The sequence below is a fragment of the Chrysochloris asiatica genome, unplaced genomic scaffold, assembly GCF_000296735.1.
Source record: "Chrysochloris asiatica unplaced genomic scaffold, ChrAsi1.0 scaffold00128, whole genome shotgun sequence".
In the NCBI taxonomy this organism is placed as follows: Eukaryota; Metazoa; Chordata; class Mammalia; order Afrosoricida; family Chrysochloridae; genus Chrysochloris; species Chrysochloris asiatica.
Window position 1 is genome coordinate 7,956,820 of NW_006408646.1, and position 19,375 is coordinate 7,976,194.

The 19,375-nt window shown below is 47.3% G+C and overlaps 1 protein-coding gene across 2 annotated transcripts in view; it reads left to right on the forward strand.

Annotated features, from left to right (window-relative positions):
- OSBP2 (oxysterol binding protein 2) overlaps positions 1–19,008 on the forward strand; it is a 237,443-nt gene extending 218,435 nt beyond the window's left edge. Inside the window, exons 4-14 of one of the 2 annotated variants that reach the window (XM_006869254.1) lie at positions 1,739–1,931; positions 2,378–2,495; positions 4,637–4,694; positions 4,848–4,994; positions 5,109–5,354; positions 6,112–6,232; positions 6,487–6,590; positions 6,673–6,768; positions 6,844–7,028; positions 18,463–18,695; positions 18,866–19,008. In XM_006869254.1, coding sequence (XP_006869316.1) covers positions 1,739–1,931; positions 2,378–2,495; positions 4,637–4,694; positions 4,848–4,994; positions 5,109–5,354; positions 6,112–6,232; positions 6,487–6,590; positions 6,673–6,768; positions 6,844–7,028; positions 18,463–18,695; positions 18,866–19,008 — 1,644 coding nt within the window. Of the gene's footprint in view, positions 1–1,738; positions 1,932–2,377; positions 2,496–4,636; positions 4,695–4,847; positions 4,995–5,108; positions 5,355–6,111; positions 6,233–6,486; positions 6,591–6,672; positions 6,769–6,843; positions 7,029–18,462; positions 18,696–18,862 lie in introns of both variants that reach the window. The other variant, XM_006869255.1, reaches the window with a different exon arrangement.
- Positions 19,009–19,375: the final 367 nt, after the last annotated feature.

Below are 19,375 nucleotides of genomic sequence, written 5' to 3' on the forward strand. Positions count from 1 at the left end.
ACTGTTCCCTCCATCGAGTTACCTGCTGCATCTCCAGGCCTCCATTTCTGTCTTCAGCTTGGGGAACCCCTTTCCTTCGTACCCCCTGGATTGCTGGGAACATGAGATGAGGAGATGGAGGGAAGGCACTGGAAAAGGGCATGTTAGAGGGACCGCAGGCCTGCAGCAGGATGGGGACCAGCCCCCAGCTGCTCTCCTGAGGGGTCACCCACGCCCCCTGCTCACTCAGCCCTTTGGTGGGTCCTGCTGCACTTGGGAATTCCATGGGAGTGGTGTACTGAGTTAAATGATAGACTGCTGTCTGCAAGGCCGGCAGTTCAAATCTACCAGCTGCTTCACAGGAGAAAGATGAAGCTGCCTGCTCCCATAAAGACTGACAGCCTCAGCACCCTATGGAGCCATTCTGCTCTGTTCTATAGGATTGCTGTGAGTTGGAATCGACTCAGTGGCAGTGGCTTTGCGATTTGGGTTGGTTTGTAACAGTCCACAGAGTTACAAAAACAGCACTGGGCGAGGGGAAGGGGGACTGGAGATGAAGGTACAAGTAGGGGGGTTCAGATGCAGATACAGGCCTATCTGTAGGGGTTGAAAATGCAAAATTAAGGGTAAGAGCCTCGTGTGGACTGCTAACCACAAGACGATCCTTGGAAACCCTATACAGGGTTGCTGTAAGTTGGAACCAACTCGATGGCACACAGCAACAAAAACAGAGAGTAAGAGTGCCCTCTGCCAGGCCCTCTGCTCCCCGCAACAGCCCTTCAGGACAGGTCCTGCGTTGTCCCTCCAACAACCTGTGCTTATCTCCTTCTAAAGAGGATCTAAACCTTGGATGTGTATGGAGACTAGCAAGGGTTAGCTGGTACAATAGGGTCGGGAGGGAGTCCTGGGGAGGAACAGCCAGAGAGACCAATGCTGAAGGCCTGGGCCCTTCCTGCTGGCTTACAGAGTGAAAAGGCACACTGCCTAGGACCCTCTGTCAGCTAGGAATGGCTAAGCCTGGGCCTTCCTCCCAACCATGTTGTTCTTAAGTGCCATCGAGTCAGTTCCCACTCATCGCAACCCTGTATAGAGTTTCAGAAAAGTGCCTGGTGAGTTTAAACTACCAATGCTGTGGTTCAAACCGAACTTACGGTCCAGTGCGTATCCTCCAGCACCACACCAAGACTCCTCTCAACCATGAATCAGATAGATAGAATGGCCCCACTTGTTAAGAGAAATGAACCTGAGAAGCTAAAGACAATCTGGATGTCATAGTAGGCCACAGACTTGACGTGGAGACCTTAAAAACAGAGTTAATATGATAGAGACCATATGGTAACTTGGGGGGGAGTTCTAGTCCCAGTTCTTCTGTCAGACATGACAGGTTAGTTCTCTGAGCCAGGCAGAGAACTGGCCTTGGCTGCTGGTGGCAGGACAGGGACAGAGACAGGCCCCGCACACACTGAGGAGAGCAGGTGGCAGCTTGGTGCAGCCATGATGAGCAGCAACCTTGCAGCCTCACAGCCTCCAGCTCTGGGGCTGCTGCTGGGAGGGAGTATGTACCGCTCCCAGTTTCATGCTCTGCAAACGGCATGCTGCCAACTCAGACGGTGTGGCTCTGAGAGATTCTCAGGACCTTACAGAGGTGGATGGTGGCAGTGAAAGCGCTTCTGGCCAGGGATGGGGAGTCAAGACAGTCCCTGCAGTTGACAGGCTGGGCTGAGGGGGGTGGTACTCACAGGCATTCCTCTCCCTCCAGGCTTGCAGAGACTTCCTGGAGCTAGCAGAGTCCCACAGCCGGAAATGGCAGCGTGCACTGCAGTATGAACGGGAGCGACGCATCCACCTGGAGGAGACAATCGAACAGTTAGCCAAGCAACACAACAGCCTCGAGCGGGCCTTCCGCAGTGCTCCTGGCCGGTCCAACAACCCCACCAAGAGCTTCAGCGAGGGTGAGGGAGGCCTGAGCCTCAGTACCCCTTGGTTTGCCCACACTAGGCTTGTCTGGCCCACGCTGTATATCAAGTTCAACTTCTCAAAAGGAAAGCTAGATGAGCCCAGCAGTCCTATCTGAGACCAGGAATCCCACCCTAAGGCTGTGAGCGGGGCAGGGACCCTTTAGAAAAGGAAGCTAGACACAGACCCTGGAGAAATCAGGGAAGGCTTCCTGGAGGTAGCCTCAGAGTCAGAGCTACAAAAATCATTGTTATGAGATTCCATCAAAGGCAGCTGAAAGTCAGGACTCAGTGGTTGGAGCAAGAAAAGGAATTATGTGGGGGTGGGTGCAGTGTGGAGCAGGGGTGTGCTATGAGGATAGGCAGGGCTCCAGGCTTCCTCAGCCAGATGAGAGACACATCTGGGACAAATTGCAAACTAAGTCAGACCCATGTGTCTCCAGGAAGCTTCTTGACTCCCAAAGAAGAGGACAGTGAGGAAGATGAAGATACCGAGTACTTCGATGCCATGGAAGATTCCACGTCCTTCATCACCGTGATCACTGAGCCTAATGAGGACAGGTGGGTCTCCCTAAGCCAGGCAACAAGCCTGGCAGAAGCCCCCGGCCCAGCCTCTTCCACCTGGCTCTCCTCTCCACCCTCTAGTCTTGTTACCAGCTATACCCTTGGAGTTTTCTTTCTTTCAAATCTTACTCCAGGTGGTGTTTTTACTTAGGTTAGTACTGTTTCTTCCTCGGGCCAAAATAAGGCTCGTAACAGGATTTCAGGTTAAAAGGAGTAGAACGGGACATTGGCTGCTTGAAATTGGATCCAGCCTGGGGGCAGGGAGAGGGACTGGACCAAGGATGTAGGCTCAGAAGGTCCAAGTTCCCTCAGTTTCCCTTCAGAGCTGCTCACACACCCAGCCACTCCCCACAACCCAGTCAGCATTCAAGACAAACTGCAGCAGGATTTTTACTTTTGAAACTTACTATTCTCTATTTCCAAGACTTTTTTCATAAAAGGATGGTGTTCTTTAAGGTTTATGAATACACACAGAAAGTGATATGTCCCACTCAGATCAGGGGTCATGGACTACAGGGGTATGGAGTGGGAGTCCGGCTGGCTGAATGTGTACCTAATGGCTGTGGTCAGAGGGGATACGGAAGAGTTAGGTTCATTTAGTTCAGGCCTTGTTGAAATCTTTTTGTCCTGTCAACTTTCTTAAAGATCCAAGCAATAGAAAATTTGGTGAGTGTTGCCATGTTGGAGAACACGGGAGATGAGGAACTCCGCACATGTCTGGGTTCTGCTGTGGCCTTGTGGGGTAGGGGACAGCTGCTACTCTTAAGTCCTGAGGAGACACAGTGACATCACTGACCAAAGCCTAATGGAAGTTGTCAGCCACAGAGCTTCCCACCCCTCACACGCATACCACCATTACCACCTTTCTTAGGGCGCTCAGCCCACACAGATGAGGACTTGCATGCAGCTCCCTACAGGCAGGTGCCCAGCCTGTTTGGGTACAAAGCTTGGTCTACTCCTATGTCTGTCCCTCCACCTATCCCCCAGCCAGCTGTCTTCATTGCCTCTTCAAAGGGTCAGAATGCAATGAGGAAGTCCCAGTCAAGTTCAAGGAAGCTGGGAAAGTCTCCCTAGCTGCTCCAGATAGACACTTCACTCCTTTCCTATTCCAGTTTCTTACCGTGAAAAGAGGTTCGCATCCCTCCTGTCCTCGGGGAGTTTCCAGGTCCTATCAGCAGTGTATCTGAAGCTCAGAATCATTTTCCCATTTCCCCCTAACATTTTAAGTTGTGCTCAAGGTGAGCACATTCGACCAGCTGCTCTCCTCCCATTACCTCATCCAGCATCATCACCCACTTGACTCTCCAGCACCCCTGAGACCTGGGCTTCGCCTCCTAGGCTCCAGTGGCTCTGAACCAGCCCCTGGCTGCGTGGCCAGGGCCCTCTTCCTACCTGACCAGCACACAGGTGACCCTCAGCACTTGTCCCTGGCTCCCCCAACTCTCATGACACTTGGCATGGTTCACATGGCATCTGCCTGCCGGCTGCCTCTTCTCTCCATCTCTTCCTTGTGCTACAGCTACACTGAGCAGCAGGCAGATGCCTCTGGGGCCTATTCTGTCCTGCCCTGTGCCTCTGCCCCTACTGTCGCTGTCTGAAGTGTCCCACACCCATCCTGCTTAGTGACCTGGCTGATTCGTCCATCCCCTGAAGCCCTGACTTCAGCCTCCCACATGCTCCCAGGGAGCAAGGCCTCAGACATGGCACTCCCTTCTGGCTTGACTGATCACTTTGTCTATGAGTATTGGTCCAGCACAGGGAGGGGAGCTTCAAACCTACTCCCTGTCCCTTAAAGAATTTCAGTCTCATAAGGAGAAAGACACACAGGCAGGGAAGACACAGTGGGGTCCATTTAGTGACAGAAGGTGTCCCGTGGGCTCTGGGAGGCTCTCCCAAAGGAGGGGTCCACCCTCTAGCTCATCTAGGGTTGGGGTCAGCCAGTCTCCCCCCAAGGGTCCTATGTACACAGATCCCAGAGGAGGATGTAGGTAGGAACCTTACCAACTGCTGCCCTGGGCCCTGCAGCCCCCATCTTGAGTGATCCAAAAGGCTGTGGGGCCCCCTCACTGTGGGTCTGGAGAGAAGGTGTGATGGGGCTCAGGGTTTGTAAATAATGTGTCTCCTTGTATCTCTGGCAGAAAGGCTGAGGGTGAAACAGAAGCAGTCTCCGTGGACGAATGGACCACGACAGACAATGTAAGTAAAGCAGGACCCCCCAAAACCTCACCTGCCTCTGGTCCCTGCTCTGCCCCTGCTGAGGCCCTGTGTGGTTAGTCAGAAGTGAGTCCTGGAGAGCAAGAGAAGGAACTCCAGACCTCTGACAACCACCCGCAGCTGCTTCTCTGGCAGGTGTTAGACAGTGCCTCCTTCGGGTCCAAGGCTCCACCCACAGTCAAGAGGAGGTCCCGCATCCCCAACAAGCCCAACTACAGCCTTAATCTCTGGAGCATCATGAAGAACTGCATCGGCCGGGAGCTCTCCAAGATCCCTATGCCAGTAGGTGCTGCCCATCCCTGCACATGGATGGGACTAGGCTTGGGGTGGCTACCCAGGCACTCCCATCTGGCACCCACCTGATCACCTGCTGACCACTGCCTGCCCTCCCTGCAGGTGAACTTTAACGAGCCGCTGTCCATGCTCCAGCGGCTGACGGAAGACCTGGAGTACCACCACCTACTGGACAAAGCGGTCAACTGCACTAACTCAGTGGAGCAAATGTGCCTGGTGGCGGCCTTCTCCATGTCCTCTTACTCCACCACAGTACACCGCATCGCGAAGCCCTTCAACCCCATGCTGGGCGAGACCTTTGAGCTAGACCGCCTAGACGACATGGGTCTGCGCTCCCTCTGCGAGCAGGTGAGGACCAGCTCCAGGAACTCAGGGCCATGCCCACTACACTCCAGCCAAACTGCTCCCAGAAGGCACTGGGGTCAGAGTGAGGTGATTGGGGCGTGGCCTCTAACCTGGCCCTGCCTATGGGGGGGGGGGGGGGTGTTAGATAGAGGTCTCTCTGGTTTAGCGGTTGCGTCTGGCGTTAGAGACAGGGAGGACGTGTGTCCAGGCCAGTGACCTGAGAACTGAGAGAAAGTTTGCAAGTGTCACAGGGCTCTGTGAAGCGAGAGGGCCAGATGGATAGGTGTCCTGAAAGTGAGGCAGTGGTCAGCAGTGCCCATGGCTGCCAAGAGGGTCCCACCATGGCTGGCCAGATAAGGCCTCCCCTAGCCCAAGGCTGGGTACCCATTTATCCACTCCAGAGCCAGGCTGGCCTGGAGGGAGAGCCTTCCATGGAGCACGCTGTGACAGACCTGTCCCATCCCCAACAGTGAAAACTGAACAAGAAAATGGTCCCGATAATGAGCCCCTTCACTTGATAGCCTTAGCACAGTCTGTCACAGGTGGGTCCTGGTGATGCAAGCACTGCCATGACACCCACTGAGCAGCCCACAAGCCAGGAACTCAGAGACGCCAGGCAGGGCCAGGACGTCGGAGGTGTTAAGTGACCTCAAGAACACTGCCTCCAGGGGAAAAGTCCAGGCCTGAGTACTGTCCCCTGGCTGGGGTGGGTTCTAGGACCGGTCCACAGACTCTCATGCCATTGGTGGGTCTGGCCCAGGTGAGCCACCACCCACCCTCGGCTGCACACTACGTCTCCTCCAAGAACGGCTGGAGCCTCTGGCAGGAGATCACCATCTCCAGCAAGTTCCGTGGGAAGTACCTCTCCATCATGCCATTAGGTAAGCGGGACCTGGGATGTCAACATTCTATTGATGGGGGAAAACTGTACCAACCCAGAAGCCAACCAGGGGCTCCTCAGATCATTGTCTTCCTAAGGGTCGCTTGACAGGTTTCCTGGTACCTCCAGGTCCTCCCTTTCCCCAACTCCTGTCTAGGGTTGGACCTCCAGTGTGCCACTCCAGGACCCTGGGCTGTGGGCAGGTCAGACCCACATTGGTGCCCCTGACCACTGACCCACCATTTCGGCCACCAGGTGCCATCCACTTGGAATTCCAGGCCAGCGGGAATCACTACGTGTGGAGGAAGAGCACCTCAACTGTGCATAACATCATCGTGGGCAAGCTCTGGATTGACCAGGTCAATGGGGCCATGGGGAGGAGGGCATGGGGCCTGTGGGCTAGCCTGTGGGCTAGACGCTGACCACTATTTCTCTCACCAGACTGGAGATATTGAGATTGTGAACCATAAGACCAAGGACCGGTGCCAGATGAAGTTCCTGCCCTACAGCTACTTCTCCAAAGAGACAGCCCGGAAGGTAAGAGACCCGCCCCGCAGATCCAGGGCACCCAGGGTAATACAGGTGCCAATGCTGGTCCGGCTGTGTCCACAGGTGACAGGAGTGGTGAGTGACAGCCAGGGCAAAGCCCACTACGTGCTATCTGGCTCCTGGGACGAGCAAATGGAGTGCGCCAAAGTGGTCCACAGCAGCCCCAGCAGCCCCAACTTGGACGGGAAGCAGAAGACGGTGTACCAGACCCTGCCAGCCAAGCTGCTGTGGAAGAAGTACCCGCTCCCGTGAGTGGCACCTGCAAGGCCTATGGTGTAGGGTCGGGGCAGGAAGGAGAGAGGGAGAGCAGGGGAGGCATGCAAGCAGTAGAGGGCAGGAGACCAGGGTCCTACGAGCTGCAGTAGGTTCCATTCTGGGCTAGGGTGCAGGACCTTCCAAAGTTCTGTGCCCTCAGGCAGCTGACATTTGACAGTTAAGACAAAGACTAGATAAGACAGTCAGCAAGGAACTAAACGTGAGCCCTCTGGTGGTGAGCCCTGAGGCTGGGTGCTGCAGGGCTGAAAGAACAAATGGTATAGCAGTTCAAAGGAAAACTCGGCAGAAATTCTACAAGGGAAAATAACTGAAAGTAACGCTTCCATCAAAGTTTTTCTGATGGTGGACAGCTGACGAAAGATTCTTCTACTGAGCATCAATCAGAAAAAATGGTCAAGAGATGAAACCTGGAAAGGACATGATGCAAGGTCAGCTACCCAGTGACCCAGAGTGGGGTCCCCAGGAAGCAGCACCGAGGTCTCGTAGCATCTCCATCTGAGGTCTTTCATCTCTTCCAAACAGCTTGTGCTTGACTCAGGTTGTTGGTTCAAACCTATCCAGCAGTTCTGTGAAAGAAAGGCCTGGTGATCTGCTTTCATTAAGATTTCAGCCAAGAAACTCCTATGTAGCACTCGGGGTCACCATGAGTTGGAATCAGCTTGATGCCAACTAAAATAACCACCAGGAAAAGCATTTTATTAGCCTCCCAGTAGGAAAGGAAAGAAAGATATATCTTCTTCCTTTCCATTTCTATTTCTTTCGTTCCCTTGTTACTGCGCAACTCTAGCAACATGGTGTATTCTAGGGTCTACCTGGCAGCATTGTGAGCATTGTGGTTATGAATCAGGCTGCGAACTTCAAGGTCAGCAGTTTGAAACTACCAGCTATTCCACAGGAGAAAAATAAGGCTTTCTGCTCCCATAAGGATTTACAGCCTTGGAAACCCTGTACAGGGTCTCTATGAGTCAGAACCGACTCCACGGCACATAACAACAACTGTAGAAATTACAGTGTGCAGAGCTCACTCAGACTTCCCAAGTCAGGGTCTGCAATTTGTCCCACCCCCAGGAACTCCTTCACATGGAGTTCTGAGAGCAGGTCTAGCACACCTCTAGTCAGAGTCCTGGAAAGAAAGAGAGACCATCACTAAGGAGAAGTTTCCATACCTACATCTAACATGAATGAGCCCTGGTAGTGTAGTGGATTATGAACTGGACTGCTAATCAAAAGGTCAGCAGTTTGAATCCACCAGTTGCTCTGTGGGAGAAAGAGAAGGCTTTCTACTCCCTGAAAGATTTACAGCCTTGGACACCGACCCAATGGTACACCACCACCACCACCACCTCATTTAACATGATCGAGGGCGACTGTTGAAAACTAAATTGAAAAGATTAAGCTGCCAGATTTTTAAAGACATTAACTTTCAGGGGGACAATGGGCCGACAGCCTGTCAAAGCAACAGTGAAAAGATCCCTTCCATGTGCCAAAAGAATCGCTGCCAGCCCAGATCCTACCTCTGGGGAGAACAGCACAAAGAAAGACAGAAGACAGTTTCCGTTAGCCACTCGCAGAACCACACTAGAGGGTGTCCTTCAGACAGAGGGGTACTGGTCTCAGAGAGAAGGATGAATGGAGAATGTTTGCACATGTGGGAATCTACCTGAGCAGTGAATAAACAAGGGTCTCCTGGGTTTCAAATCTAAAATGTAAAGTTGAAGCATGACCACATTATCACCTATCTGATAAAGGGAGGGAAACTGCTCTCAAGTCCACCCAGGAAGAAGGTCAATTCACTTAAAAAAAAAAAAAATTGAATGTATTTATTCACATATATATACACTGTTGTTTAGTGCTGTCGAGTTGATTCCGACTCATAGCAACCCTCACTCATTGCAGGAGCAGAAAGCCTCATTTTTCTCCTGCAGAGCAGCTAGTGGGCTCGAACTGCTGACCTTGTGGTTCACAGTACAGTGCTTAACCTACAGAGTCACCATGCTCCCTTTTTTTTTTTTTTTAAACCAACCCACTGTCATCAAGTCAATTCCAACTCAAGAGAATCTTATTTAGGGTATCCGAGACTACATATTTTACAGGACAGTCTCATCTCAGCTAGTGGGTTTGAACTATTTATGTAGGGTAGTTCAAGCCCAATGCCCAACCAACAGCACCTTATGAGAGGGGGCTTTAGCAAGTTTGTGGAAATTTTTCATTATCTGCTAATTCCATTTTCCACAAACTTTTCAAAGCCCCCTTGTATGTGTGCGTGTGTGCACATATATGTACACAGATCCATGCATACATTCTTAAAAAGTCCTCCTGTTGTTGTTGTTAGGTGCCATCGAGTCAGTACCAACCCATAGCGACCTTATGCACAGCAGAATGAAACACTGCCCAATCCTGGGCCAACCTCACCACTGTTGCCATGCTTAAGTCCATCCACCCTGAGAGGTGTGCAAATGGTCAACGTGTTGTGCTATCAACCCAAAGGTTGTGTTCACCTAGAATCACCTCAGAAAAATCAGCCACTGAAAAAGCCACTAGAGCAAGCACAGTGCCAAGTTGACACACACGAGGTCACCATGAGCCAGAGTCAACCCAACAGCAACTGTTGTGTTTTTTTTTTTTTTTTTTTTTTACATACACATAGACGTAGGATAAAGCACTGGACTGCAAGGTCGATTTAACCACAAGGTCGGTGGTTCAAACTCACCAGCTGCTCCTTGGAAATCTTACACAGGGTCACCATGAGTCAGAACCGATTTGATGGCACTTACCAACAAAAAAAGAATCTTACATTTTTCATTCTTAGAGGCCTAGTATTTTTACAAGTGTTAGGCTTCTTAGTATAAATTATTTTTTTTTAATGCAAGATTCATCCACCCTAAAAAGATTTTAATTCTATTTCTTTCTTTCATTTATTTTTTTTGTGTGTGTAATCTGCCTCTAGTCAAGTTCTGATGATCAAGCCATCGAGGCTAGGTCAATGGGTACTATCTGCAAGATAGGGTGTTCTTGTGCATCTCCCCTCACTTTGTATCAGCTGGATGCTTCACTCTCAACTCTAGCCCTCCATGGCTATGTCCTTGTCCATGGGCTCAAGTGTCCCCAGGTCTCACCACACTTTGGAGCAACCAGCCCTTCCTCTTCTCTAATCTCCAGGTCAACAGGAGTCAATGGACTGTGGTTGAACTCAGCCCATTTCTTCATTGCTGCCTTTCCTCCTCTTCCACTCACCAGTAGACCAATGTGGTCACCAGCAAGCTTATATGCATGTTTGTGTGTTCCCTTTGAGTTTCAGTCTTAGAGGGGAGTTTGCCTTGATGTCTTCCTTGTGAACAGCTTGCTTATTCTTGTAGTAGCCAGTTATGCTGACATTTATATTTTGGGTTTTCCTGATGATTTGTCTTTGAAGATGTATCTTCTGTTGTTCTAGCTGTTCCAGGCTGGTCTGCTTGTCCTTGCTAGTGGGAATGCCCCACTTCATAAATTTCTGGATGGGTCTCAGAATTCCACCTAAGGTCCTATACTCTGCAAAGGCTTTGCAAGAGGCCTATTTCACTGGGCAGGTTCTAGAACCCCTTTTAGGTATTCTAATCAGTTATAGATTGAAGATGGGCTTACAAGTTTCCTGTAATCGTGTTTCCCAACATTCATTTCTATCCCACTCAGGTGTCTATTTTACAATAGTAGGCAAGGGAAACCAATGTTTATAAGACAGTCAAACATCTTAGTATTATTTCCCCTCTTCAAACTACGCCTAGATCCCTGTATCACAGAGCCCTGTTGATCCAAGGTTGAGCATGCATCACTATTTACCTCTGTCCCACTTAGGCCATGCAAACCTGTCTCAGTGTTCCCCTGTCTATCTTGTTCTTCCACCTCCTCCCCCTTCTTGTATTGCCCTCCCCAACACCCAAAGTAAACGCCCCACCCTAACCCCACTGTTGTGGTTACCTTGTATTTCATTAACTCTTCCCTCCATTTAAGACAGTCTATATTATCCAGTAATCTACCTGACCTTCTCACCACCTGGATCTCTGTTCCTCTGTGTTTACCTTCTTTCACATTGTAATTGTTTTGATCATAGACTGACCTCCCAGATCCTCTGTTCTTACAGTTTTATTCTGTTCTTGACTCTTCCATTTATTGATTGAGTTCAGGGAGATGCTGCCACATATGTGATTCTATAGTTGTTGTGTGTTCTTGTTGGTTCTCAGTCCACAGAACTTCCTTGTGGATAGGACTCAGGATTCCACCTAAGGTCCTATACTCTGTGAAGGCTTTGCATGAGGCCTATTTCACTGGGCAAGTTGTAGAACCCCTTTTTAGGTATTCCAATAGGCTGAAGGCGGGCTTACAAGTTTTCTCTAATCATGTTTCCCAACATTCCTTTCTATCCCACTCGTGTCTTATTTTACAATAGTAGGCAAAGGAAACTAATATTCATAAGGCAGTCAAGGATTTTAGTATTATTTACCCTCTTCAAGCTATACATAGATCCCTGTATCCCAGAGCCCTATTGTTCCAAGGTTGAGTATGCATCACTATTTACCTCTGTCCCACTAGGCCATGCAAACCTGTCTCAGTGTTCCCCTATCTTTCTTGTTCTTCTACCTCCTCCCCCCTTCTTGTATTGCCTTCCCCAACACCCAAACTAAATCCCCCACCCCAACCCCATTGTGGTTACCTTATATTCCATTAGTTCTACCCTCCATTTAACACAGTCTATTATATCTAGTAATCTACCTGACCTTCCCATCACCTGGATCTCTGTTCCTCTGTGTTTACCTTTTTTTCACATTATAATTGTTTTGATCATAGACTGACCTCCCAGATCCTCTGTTCTTAGAGTTTTATTCTGTTCTTGACTCTTCCATTTGTCGACTGAGTTCAGGGTGATGCTGACACTTAGTCATTCTCTGGGTATTGTCTGTTCTTGTTGGTTCTCTGTCCATAGAACTTCCTTTAGGATGTTTTTTTATAACAGGGTTGGCTTTGGCAAAATCCCCTAGCTTCTGTTTATCCTGGAATGTTTTGATTACACTGTCTGTATTTGATTGACAGCTTTGCTGGGTAGAGGATTCTTGGTGTTCAGTTTTTTTTCCTTCAGGGTTTTATATATGTCTCCCCATTGCCTTCTTGCCTTCATGGTTTCTGTTGAGATATCTGAGCCTAATCTGATTTTGTTTGCCTTTGTATGTTACAATTCTCTTTTCCCTAGCTGCTTTCAGAATTTTGTCCGTATCTTTGATTTTAGAGAGCTTGATTATTTTATGGCTTGGTGATTTTCTTTTAGGGTCTATCCTTCCTGGGGTTCGCTGAGCTTCTTGAATGCTTATCTTTTCACTTTTCAGGATGTCAGCGAGATTTTCTTCCAGAAGTTCTCCAACTATTTCCTCTGAGGACTTGTGTGATTCTTCCTGTTCTGGAATGCTGATAATTATTGTTATTCCTCTTCATGTTGTCCAATATGAATCTTAGGCCTTCTTCAGATTTTTTTATCCTGTTTTGTTCTTGCTCTTCTTAGTTGTGTTGAGAGATTTATCTTCTGGCTTCTATGTCTTCAGTTCTACTCCTTTGCCCTTTCAGTATATTGTCCATTTCTGATATTCTATTATTAATTGTTTGGGCCTCTTTCTGTAGGTTTTGAATGGTTTCCAATGCTGTATCTATCTTATTTGATTGTTCTTATAGCACTTTCCTGACTTCCTTATTTTTCTCAACTCCATTGTATAGTGTTTTGATACATTTTATAATCATTTTTCTGAATTCCTTCTCTGGCATTTCCAAAGCCTGCCCATCTTCCAGTATAGAGTGTAGGTCTACTTCCAGCTCACTTTTTCTTGTTTCTAGACATGTGTTGATATGGTCATCTGTTTCTGTTTTTTAGGCATATTCAGGAGTTATCTGTGGCCTTAATACTTAGATGGGTGTGTATTTTGGTATTTTTTTTTATGTTTTCTGGTTGTTTCCAGGTAGATGTATGTCATCAGAAGATGGGCTTCCCTTTTCACTCTTCTTAAGAAATTTCAAGATGCTACTGTTGGTCACTGTGACATAACTCAGGATTTCATTTTTGGCCTGTTTCCTTTTTAGTCTGCCTGTCCCACTCCACCATCCCCATTCAGGCCTTTTTCCTAGTGATAAACAGTTCAGGGCCAGCTCTGGCCATTTTGCACTGCCGTTTGGTTTTAAGTGGAAACTGACTTTAAATTTCAAGGAGATCTGTGCACATGCATAATAGAACCCTCCAGGGGTGAGGGTGGGGTGTCCGTTCGCTCAGGCACCCCCTCTAGTCACCAGAACGGAGGTGCGCAGATAACGAGAGACCAATGAACAGATACAAAAAAAAAGAGAGAATGTCCATTCCTTTATCTCTGTGTTTCTGTCAGGCGTCCATGGCTGCTCTGATCATTCCCCCGCTTGGTCTCACCCAAGATGGCTCATCTGAGAGCAGCTGAGTATCTTGAATTATAAAGCAATGAAGTTGTTGCTTCTGCTACAAATTCTTGTAGCTGGAAGCCTTCCAACCTTCTAAGTATTTCTTTATATGTGGTTCAGAGTTCTGGCACCATCCCTTGAGCCGGCTTGGTCCAGTATTCTGTGTTGTTGCTGACAGAGCTCTTCATTGCACTTCCACCTGATCCACCATCTTGTTTGTTCTCTGAATTCTATTTCATGGAATCCCAGTCAGTACAGGGCTCTCTAGTTAGTGAAATACATTTACATAATGAAATTTATCCGGACTAAAGGAACTCTTAGTAGACTGAAAAATTGGATTGTGTGGATAACTTGAATTTTTTTGAATGAGCTAACCAATCCTCTCAGTTATGCAGTCTCCAAAAATTGGGTTCAGTAAGTCACCTCAGAAGAATGTCCTCAATCTCTGTCAGTAATATCAACCAGTTTGTTTTCTTTTTTCAATTTCTGTGAAAACAGAAATACCATAAAGTGGATGGCTTTAACAAACAAATTTATTTTCTCACAATTTAAGAGGCTAGAAGTCCAAATTCTGAGTGCTGGCTTCTATTGGAAGGCTTAATTTCAGTCAGCTCTAGGAAAAGGTCCTTACCTGCTTTTAGCATTCATAGGCCCAACATTCCTTGGAGATCTCCATGTGGCTTAGCACCAATCTTTCCGTGCATCTAGGAGCTTCACAGCCCAGGGACCCCAGTCCCAAGGGGCCATATCCCATCCCTTTTTTTTTTTTTGGTGGGTGTGGCACTATAGTATAAGTGGTGGTGGTGGTAGTGCACTGTGGAATCAGTTCTCACTCACAGTGACCCTACATAGGGTTTCCCAGGCCATAAATCTTTATGGGAGCAGAAAGTTTCATCTTTTTCCCTATGAAACAGCTGGTCAGGCCATAAATCTTTATGGGAGCAGAAAGTTTCATCTTTTTCCCTATGAAACAGCTGGTAGTTTCAAACTGCTGACCTTGAGATTAGCAGCCCAACTCGTAACCATTATGCTACCAGAGCTCCTTAGCATAAGTACTGGACTGCTAACCACAAGGTTGGCAGTTCTAATGACGTACCAGCTGCTTCTCAGAAACCCTATACAGGGTCACTGTAAGGCAGAACTGACTCACTTGAGGCCACTTAACAACAATGATAGGGCCCTCCTTCTCTACTCAATTCAATCTCCTTTTATCTCTTGTAAGATAAGAACTCCCTTACAAGGAAGCAGGGAAGCAGGGTTGTGATGGATTAAGTGTATTGCAGCCCACCCTAAAGCCTCTTATGTCAGATCACATTATGGGGGATCATCACATAACGGCCACTTTACATCACTGCATGACTGCAGAACCACTGAGATCATGGCTCAGCCAGCTGACACAGGGTTTGGGGGGGTGGGGGGGTAGCAGCACAATTCAGTCCATGAAAGTGGTAAAATACATATAACAAAACATTTTTGATGTGTATAATTGTGTCATTAATTATGTGTATCATGTTGTACAACCCAGCACCACTATCTAGTTCCAGATTTTTCATCACCCTTAACAGAAACTCAGTACCCCACAAAGTAATGACATCCCTTTCCCCTTCCCTCCCACTCCTGGTAGTCAGCAATAGACTGTCATTTCTATACATTAGCCTATTCTAGATATCTCATGGAAATGGGATTTTATAATAATTATTCTTTTATGACTGACTTATTTCACTCAGCATATTTTCAGTGTTCATCAATATCATAATACATATATCAGAACTTCACTTCTCTTTATGTCTGTGCTATGTTTCATTTTATATATATAACAATTTTTTTAAGGCACTCTGGTAGTATAGTGGTTACGAGTCGGGCTGCTAAGCTCAAGGTCAGCAGTTCAAAACTACCAACCATTCCTTGGGAGAAAGATGAGTTAGGCTTTCTGCTCCCATAAAGATTTACAGTTTTGGGAACCCTATACAGGGTCAGGAGGGACCAGTCGCTGGAGAAAGGATGTTTAGTAAGGTGGAGGGTCAAAGAAAAAGAGGAAGACCCCCAGCGAGATGGATTTGCATAGTGGCAGCATCAATGGTCTCAAGCATGGCAACAACTGTGAGGTTGGCCCAGGATTGGCAGAGTTTTATTCTGTTTTGCATAGGGTTGTTATGAGTCCATACTGACTCAATGGCACCTAACAACAACAACATATAGGGTCACTATGAGTCGGAACTGACTCCATGGTACAACAACAACACAATTTGTTTAGTCATTCATCCATTCATGGACATTTAGGTTTTTTCACCGTTTGGCTACTGGGAATCATCCTACAATGAACACTGGAGCACAAGTATCTGTTGCATCTCTGCTTTCATGTCTTTTGAGTCTGAACCTCAAAGTGGATTTGCTGGTAGCCGTGGATTCAGAATAAGCACTGGACTGTTAACCATAATGTCAGTGATTCAAAGCCATCATCCATTCTTCAGAAACACTATACAGGGTCACTAACTAATTCGATGGCACTTAACAACAATGGTAGTTCTGAAACCCCTCGGTGGTACAAGCAGTTAGTTCACTCACTGTGGCAGTTTGAATCTACCCAGAGGCACCTCAGAAGAAAGGCCTGGTTATCTACTTCTGAAAAATTAGCCATTGAAAATTTTATGGCACACAGGTCTATTCTGACACAGATAGGCTTACTATGAGTAAGAATTCACTGAACAGTAATGAAAATAAACAATACATAGACTTGGTGAAGGTAATCACAACACTACACCAGACAAAGGATTAGTGTCTGAATACATAAAGTACTTCTAAGCACTGAATCACAAGGCTGGTTTGAACTACAAGGTCGGTGGTTCAAACACACCAGCCACTCCTTGGAAACTCTATATACAGGGTTGCTATGAGTAGGTACTGAGTCAACAGCACTTAACAAGAAAAGAAAAATAATCTAATAGAAAAAGGAACTAGAATTTCCCTGGAAAATAATCTTATCAAAAGATAGCCAACATCAGTGATAATAAAAAGACAGCCAACATCAGTAATAATAAGGGAAATACCAATCAAAACTACAATGAGATGCACTTATTTGATTGCTAAAAATTCAAAGTCTTGATAATATCACGTGTTGAAGAAGATGTGAGTCACATGTCTTTATACATTGCTGGTAGATATGTAAATTGGTAAAACCACTTTGGAAAATATTTTGGCCTTACCGCCTAAAAGAAAGTATCACATATTTTGACACCCAGCAATTCCATTCCTAGGTATATATATATAGGCATATCTTGTTTCACTGCTCTTCATTAATACTATGTCTTTTACAAATTGAAGGTTTGTGGCAACCCTGTGTCTCACAGTTCCTTTGGTGCCATTTTTTTAATAGTATGTGCTCACTTTGTGTCTCTATGTCACATTTTGGTAATTCTCACAGTATTTCAAACTTTTTAATAATGCTGTTACACACTGGAGTCCTGGTGTGGCACTGTAGGACAAGCACTGGACTGCTAACTACAATGTTGGCAGGTTAAACCCACCAGCCGCCCCTACAAAACCTTATACAGGGTCACTGTGAATTGAAACTGACTTGACAATACTTAACAATTGCACACTTAATAGACTACAGTATGATATAAACATTTACACCCTCGGAAACCCTGTACAGGGTTGCTATGGGTCGGACCCGACTCGATGGCACTTCACAACAACAACAACAACATGGTATAAACATAACTTTTATATGCACTGTTGTTGTTAAAGTGCCATCGAGTCGGTTCTGACCCAGAGCAACCCTGTGTTGGGTTTCCTAGGAGTGACTGGTGAGCTTGAACCACCGACCTTGCAGTTCAAACAAACTTTGCAGTTCAGCGCATTAACCCACAGCACCATACCAGGATTTTTATATGCACTGGGATACCAAAATTTCAGGTGACTTACTTTATTATGGTAGTCTGGAACAGAACCCACAAAATCACCAGAGTATACCTGTATTCAAGAGACCTGGCAAATTACATCAAGAAGCAGACATAAGACTATTCCAACAACAGAAACTTGACAACAATCCAAATTTACTAGATAACTAATATGGCATATTCACACAATGGTATATTATACAGCAGTTAAGACAGAAGAGCCTTAGCAGCAACATTCAACAATACAGATAAACCTTATCACTGAGTGAAAAAAACAAGTCCTAGATAATTACATCATCATGATACCAGTCTGTAAAGTTAAAGAATGTGTATGCACACACATAGAAGGGGCAAAAAGAAAAAAAAAACTGCCTAGAAAAATCCCCAAATGTTTGTAAAAATAAGAAATACAATGCCAACTAATCCATAAGTCAAAGATTATTAAATAGAAGACAGAAAAGACTGAAGAGTCGAATGGTAATGAAAATAACATGTATCCAAAATGGTGGGATTTAGTCAAAGCAGTACTTGGAGTGAAATGTATAGGCTTAAAAATGCATATATTAGAAGAACTGAAAAGTAAAGAGCTAAACATATATCTCAAGAAGTTAGAAAATGAACAGCAAAATAAACCCAGCAAAGTAAAAGGAAGGACTATAAAAGCAAAATTCCCTAAATCAGAAAAGCATACAATATAGAGAGGATCAGCAACACCAGAAGTGTGATCTTCAAACAGGAATAAATGGAACAAACCTCTGACCTGACAGTTCAAAATAGACACACATAATAACCACAGGAACGTGGCTGCCAGATAATTAAACAATAACGAGGATATTACAAAGCAAGGTTATGCTAATCTGTTTGGATATAACATACGAATTCCAGAGAAGTAGAACTTGGCTAACAGCTGCTGGTTGGTGGGTGGCTGGGAGAAAGCTGTTGATCTGGGGGTTGGTGGGCTAGATGGGCGCCTGAAGCCAATGCGGCCGAGTGGATCCATGAGAACCAGGCGAGGGAAGACTGGGCCTGAGATGGGTCGGGGATACTGATCCGCCGCCCACCGCAGGGAGAACGCCGAGAACATGTACTACTTCTCTGAGCTGGCGCTGACCCTGAACGAGCACGAGGAGGGCGTGGCGCCCACCGACAGCCGCCTGCGGCCTGACCAGAGACTCATGGAGAAGGGGCAATGGGATGAAGCTAACGTGGAGAAGCAGCGGCTGGAGGAGAAGCAGCGCCTATCACGGCGTCGGCGGCTGGAGGCCAATGCGCGGGGAAACAGCCTGAACGCCGACGAAGGTGAGGCAAGCGGGAGCCGAGGCCCCAGGGCTGGGGTGCGTCCCGGGGCAGATGGCGTGGGAGGGGATTCTCCCGGGCAAGGGTGACACCTCGGGAAAGAGATGGTGAGTTCCTCGTGTGAGGGTCGTCCCAGCAGCTGCCCGCCTACCGCCTGCTTTCCCACCCAGCAGAGAAGGAGGCAGAGGTGTACTCCCCTCTGTGGTTTGAGAAGAGACTGGATCCGCTGACCGGGGAGACGGCCTGCGTTTACAAGGGCGGCTACTGGGAGGCCAAGGAGAGGCAGGACTGGCACATGTGTCCCAACATCTTCTGAGCGCCACTTCCCTCTGAATACAGGTTCCTGCACAGCCGGGCCCACTTTTCTCTAATGCTCTCAGTATAGCAAGGCCCTTCTCCCCTTCCTTCCCCACTCTTCGCCTTTTTTTTGTTTGTTTTTCAACACTCTTTGGGGGCTAGCAACCACATTTGAAGGAGGAAGTACTGACCAGGGTTTTCTCCAGCTCCCAGGTGCGCCAAGTCACCCCGCACCCCTCTACTCAGGCCGGGCGCCCGGGCGTGGGCAGCCCCCAGTCACCAGCCCAATCCCCCGAGGACCACTGTGTTCATCCTAGGGAGCCTCTCTTTTGATTTGGTTTTTTTTTGTTGTTGTTTTTTTAAGATCACCATTTCTTTCTAGCCAT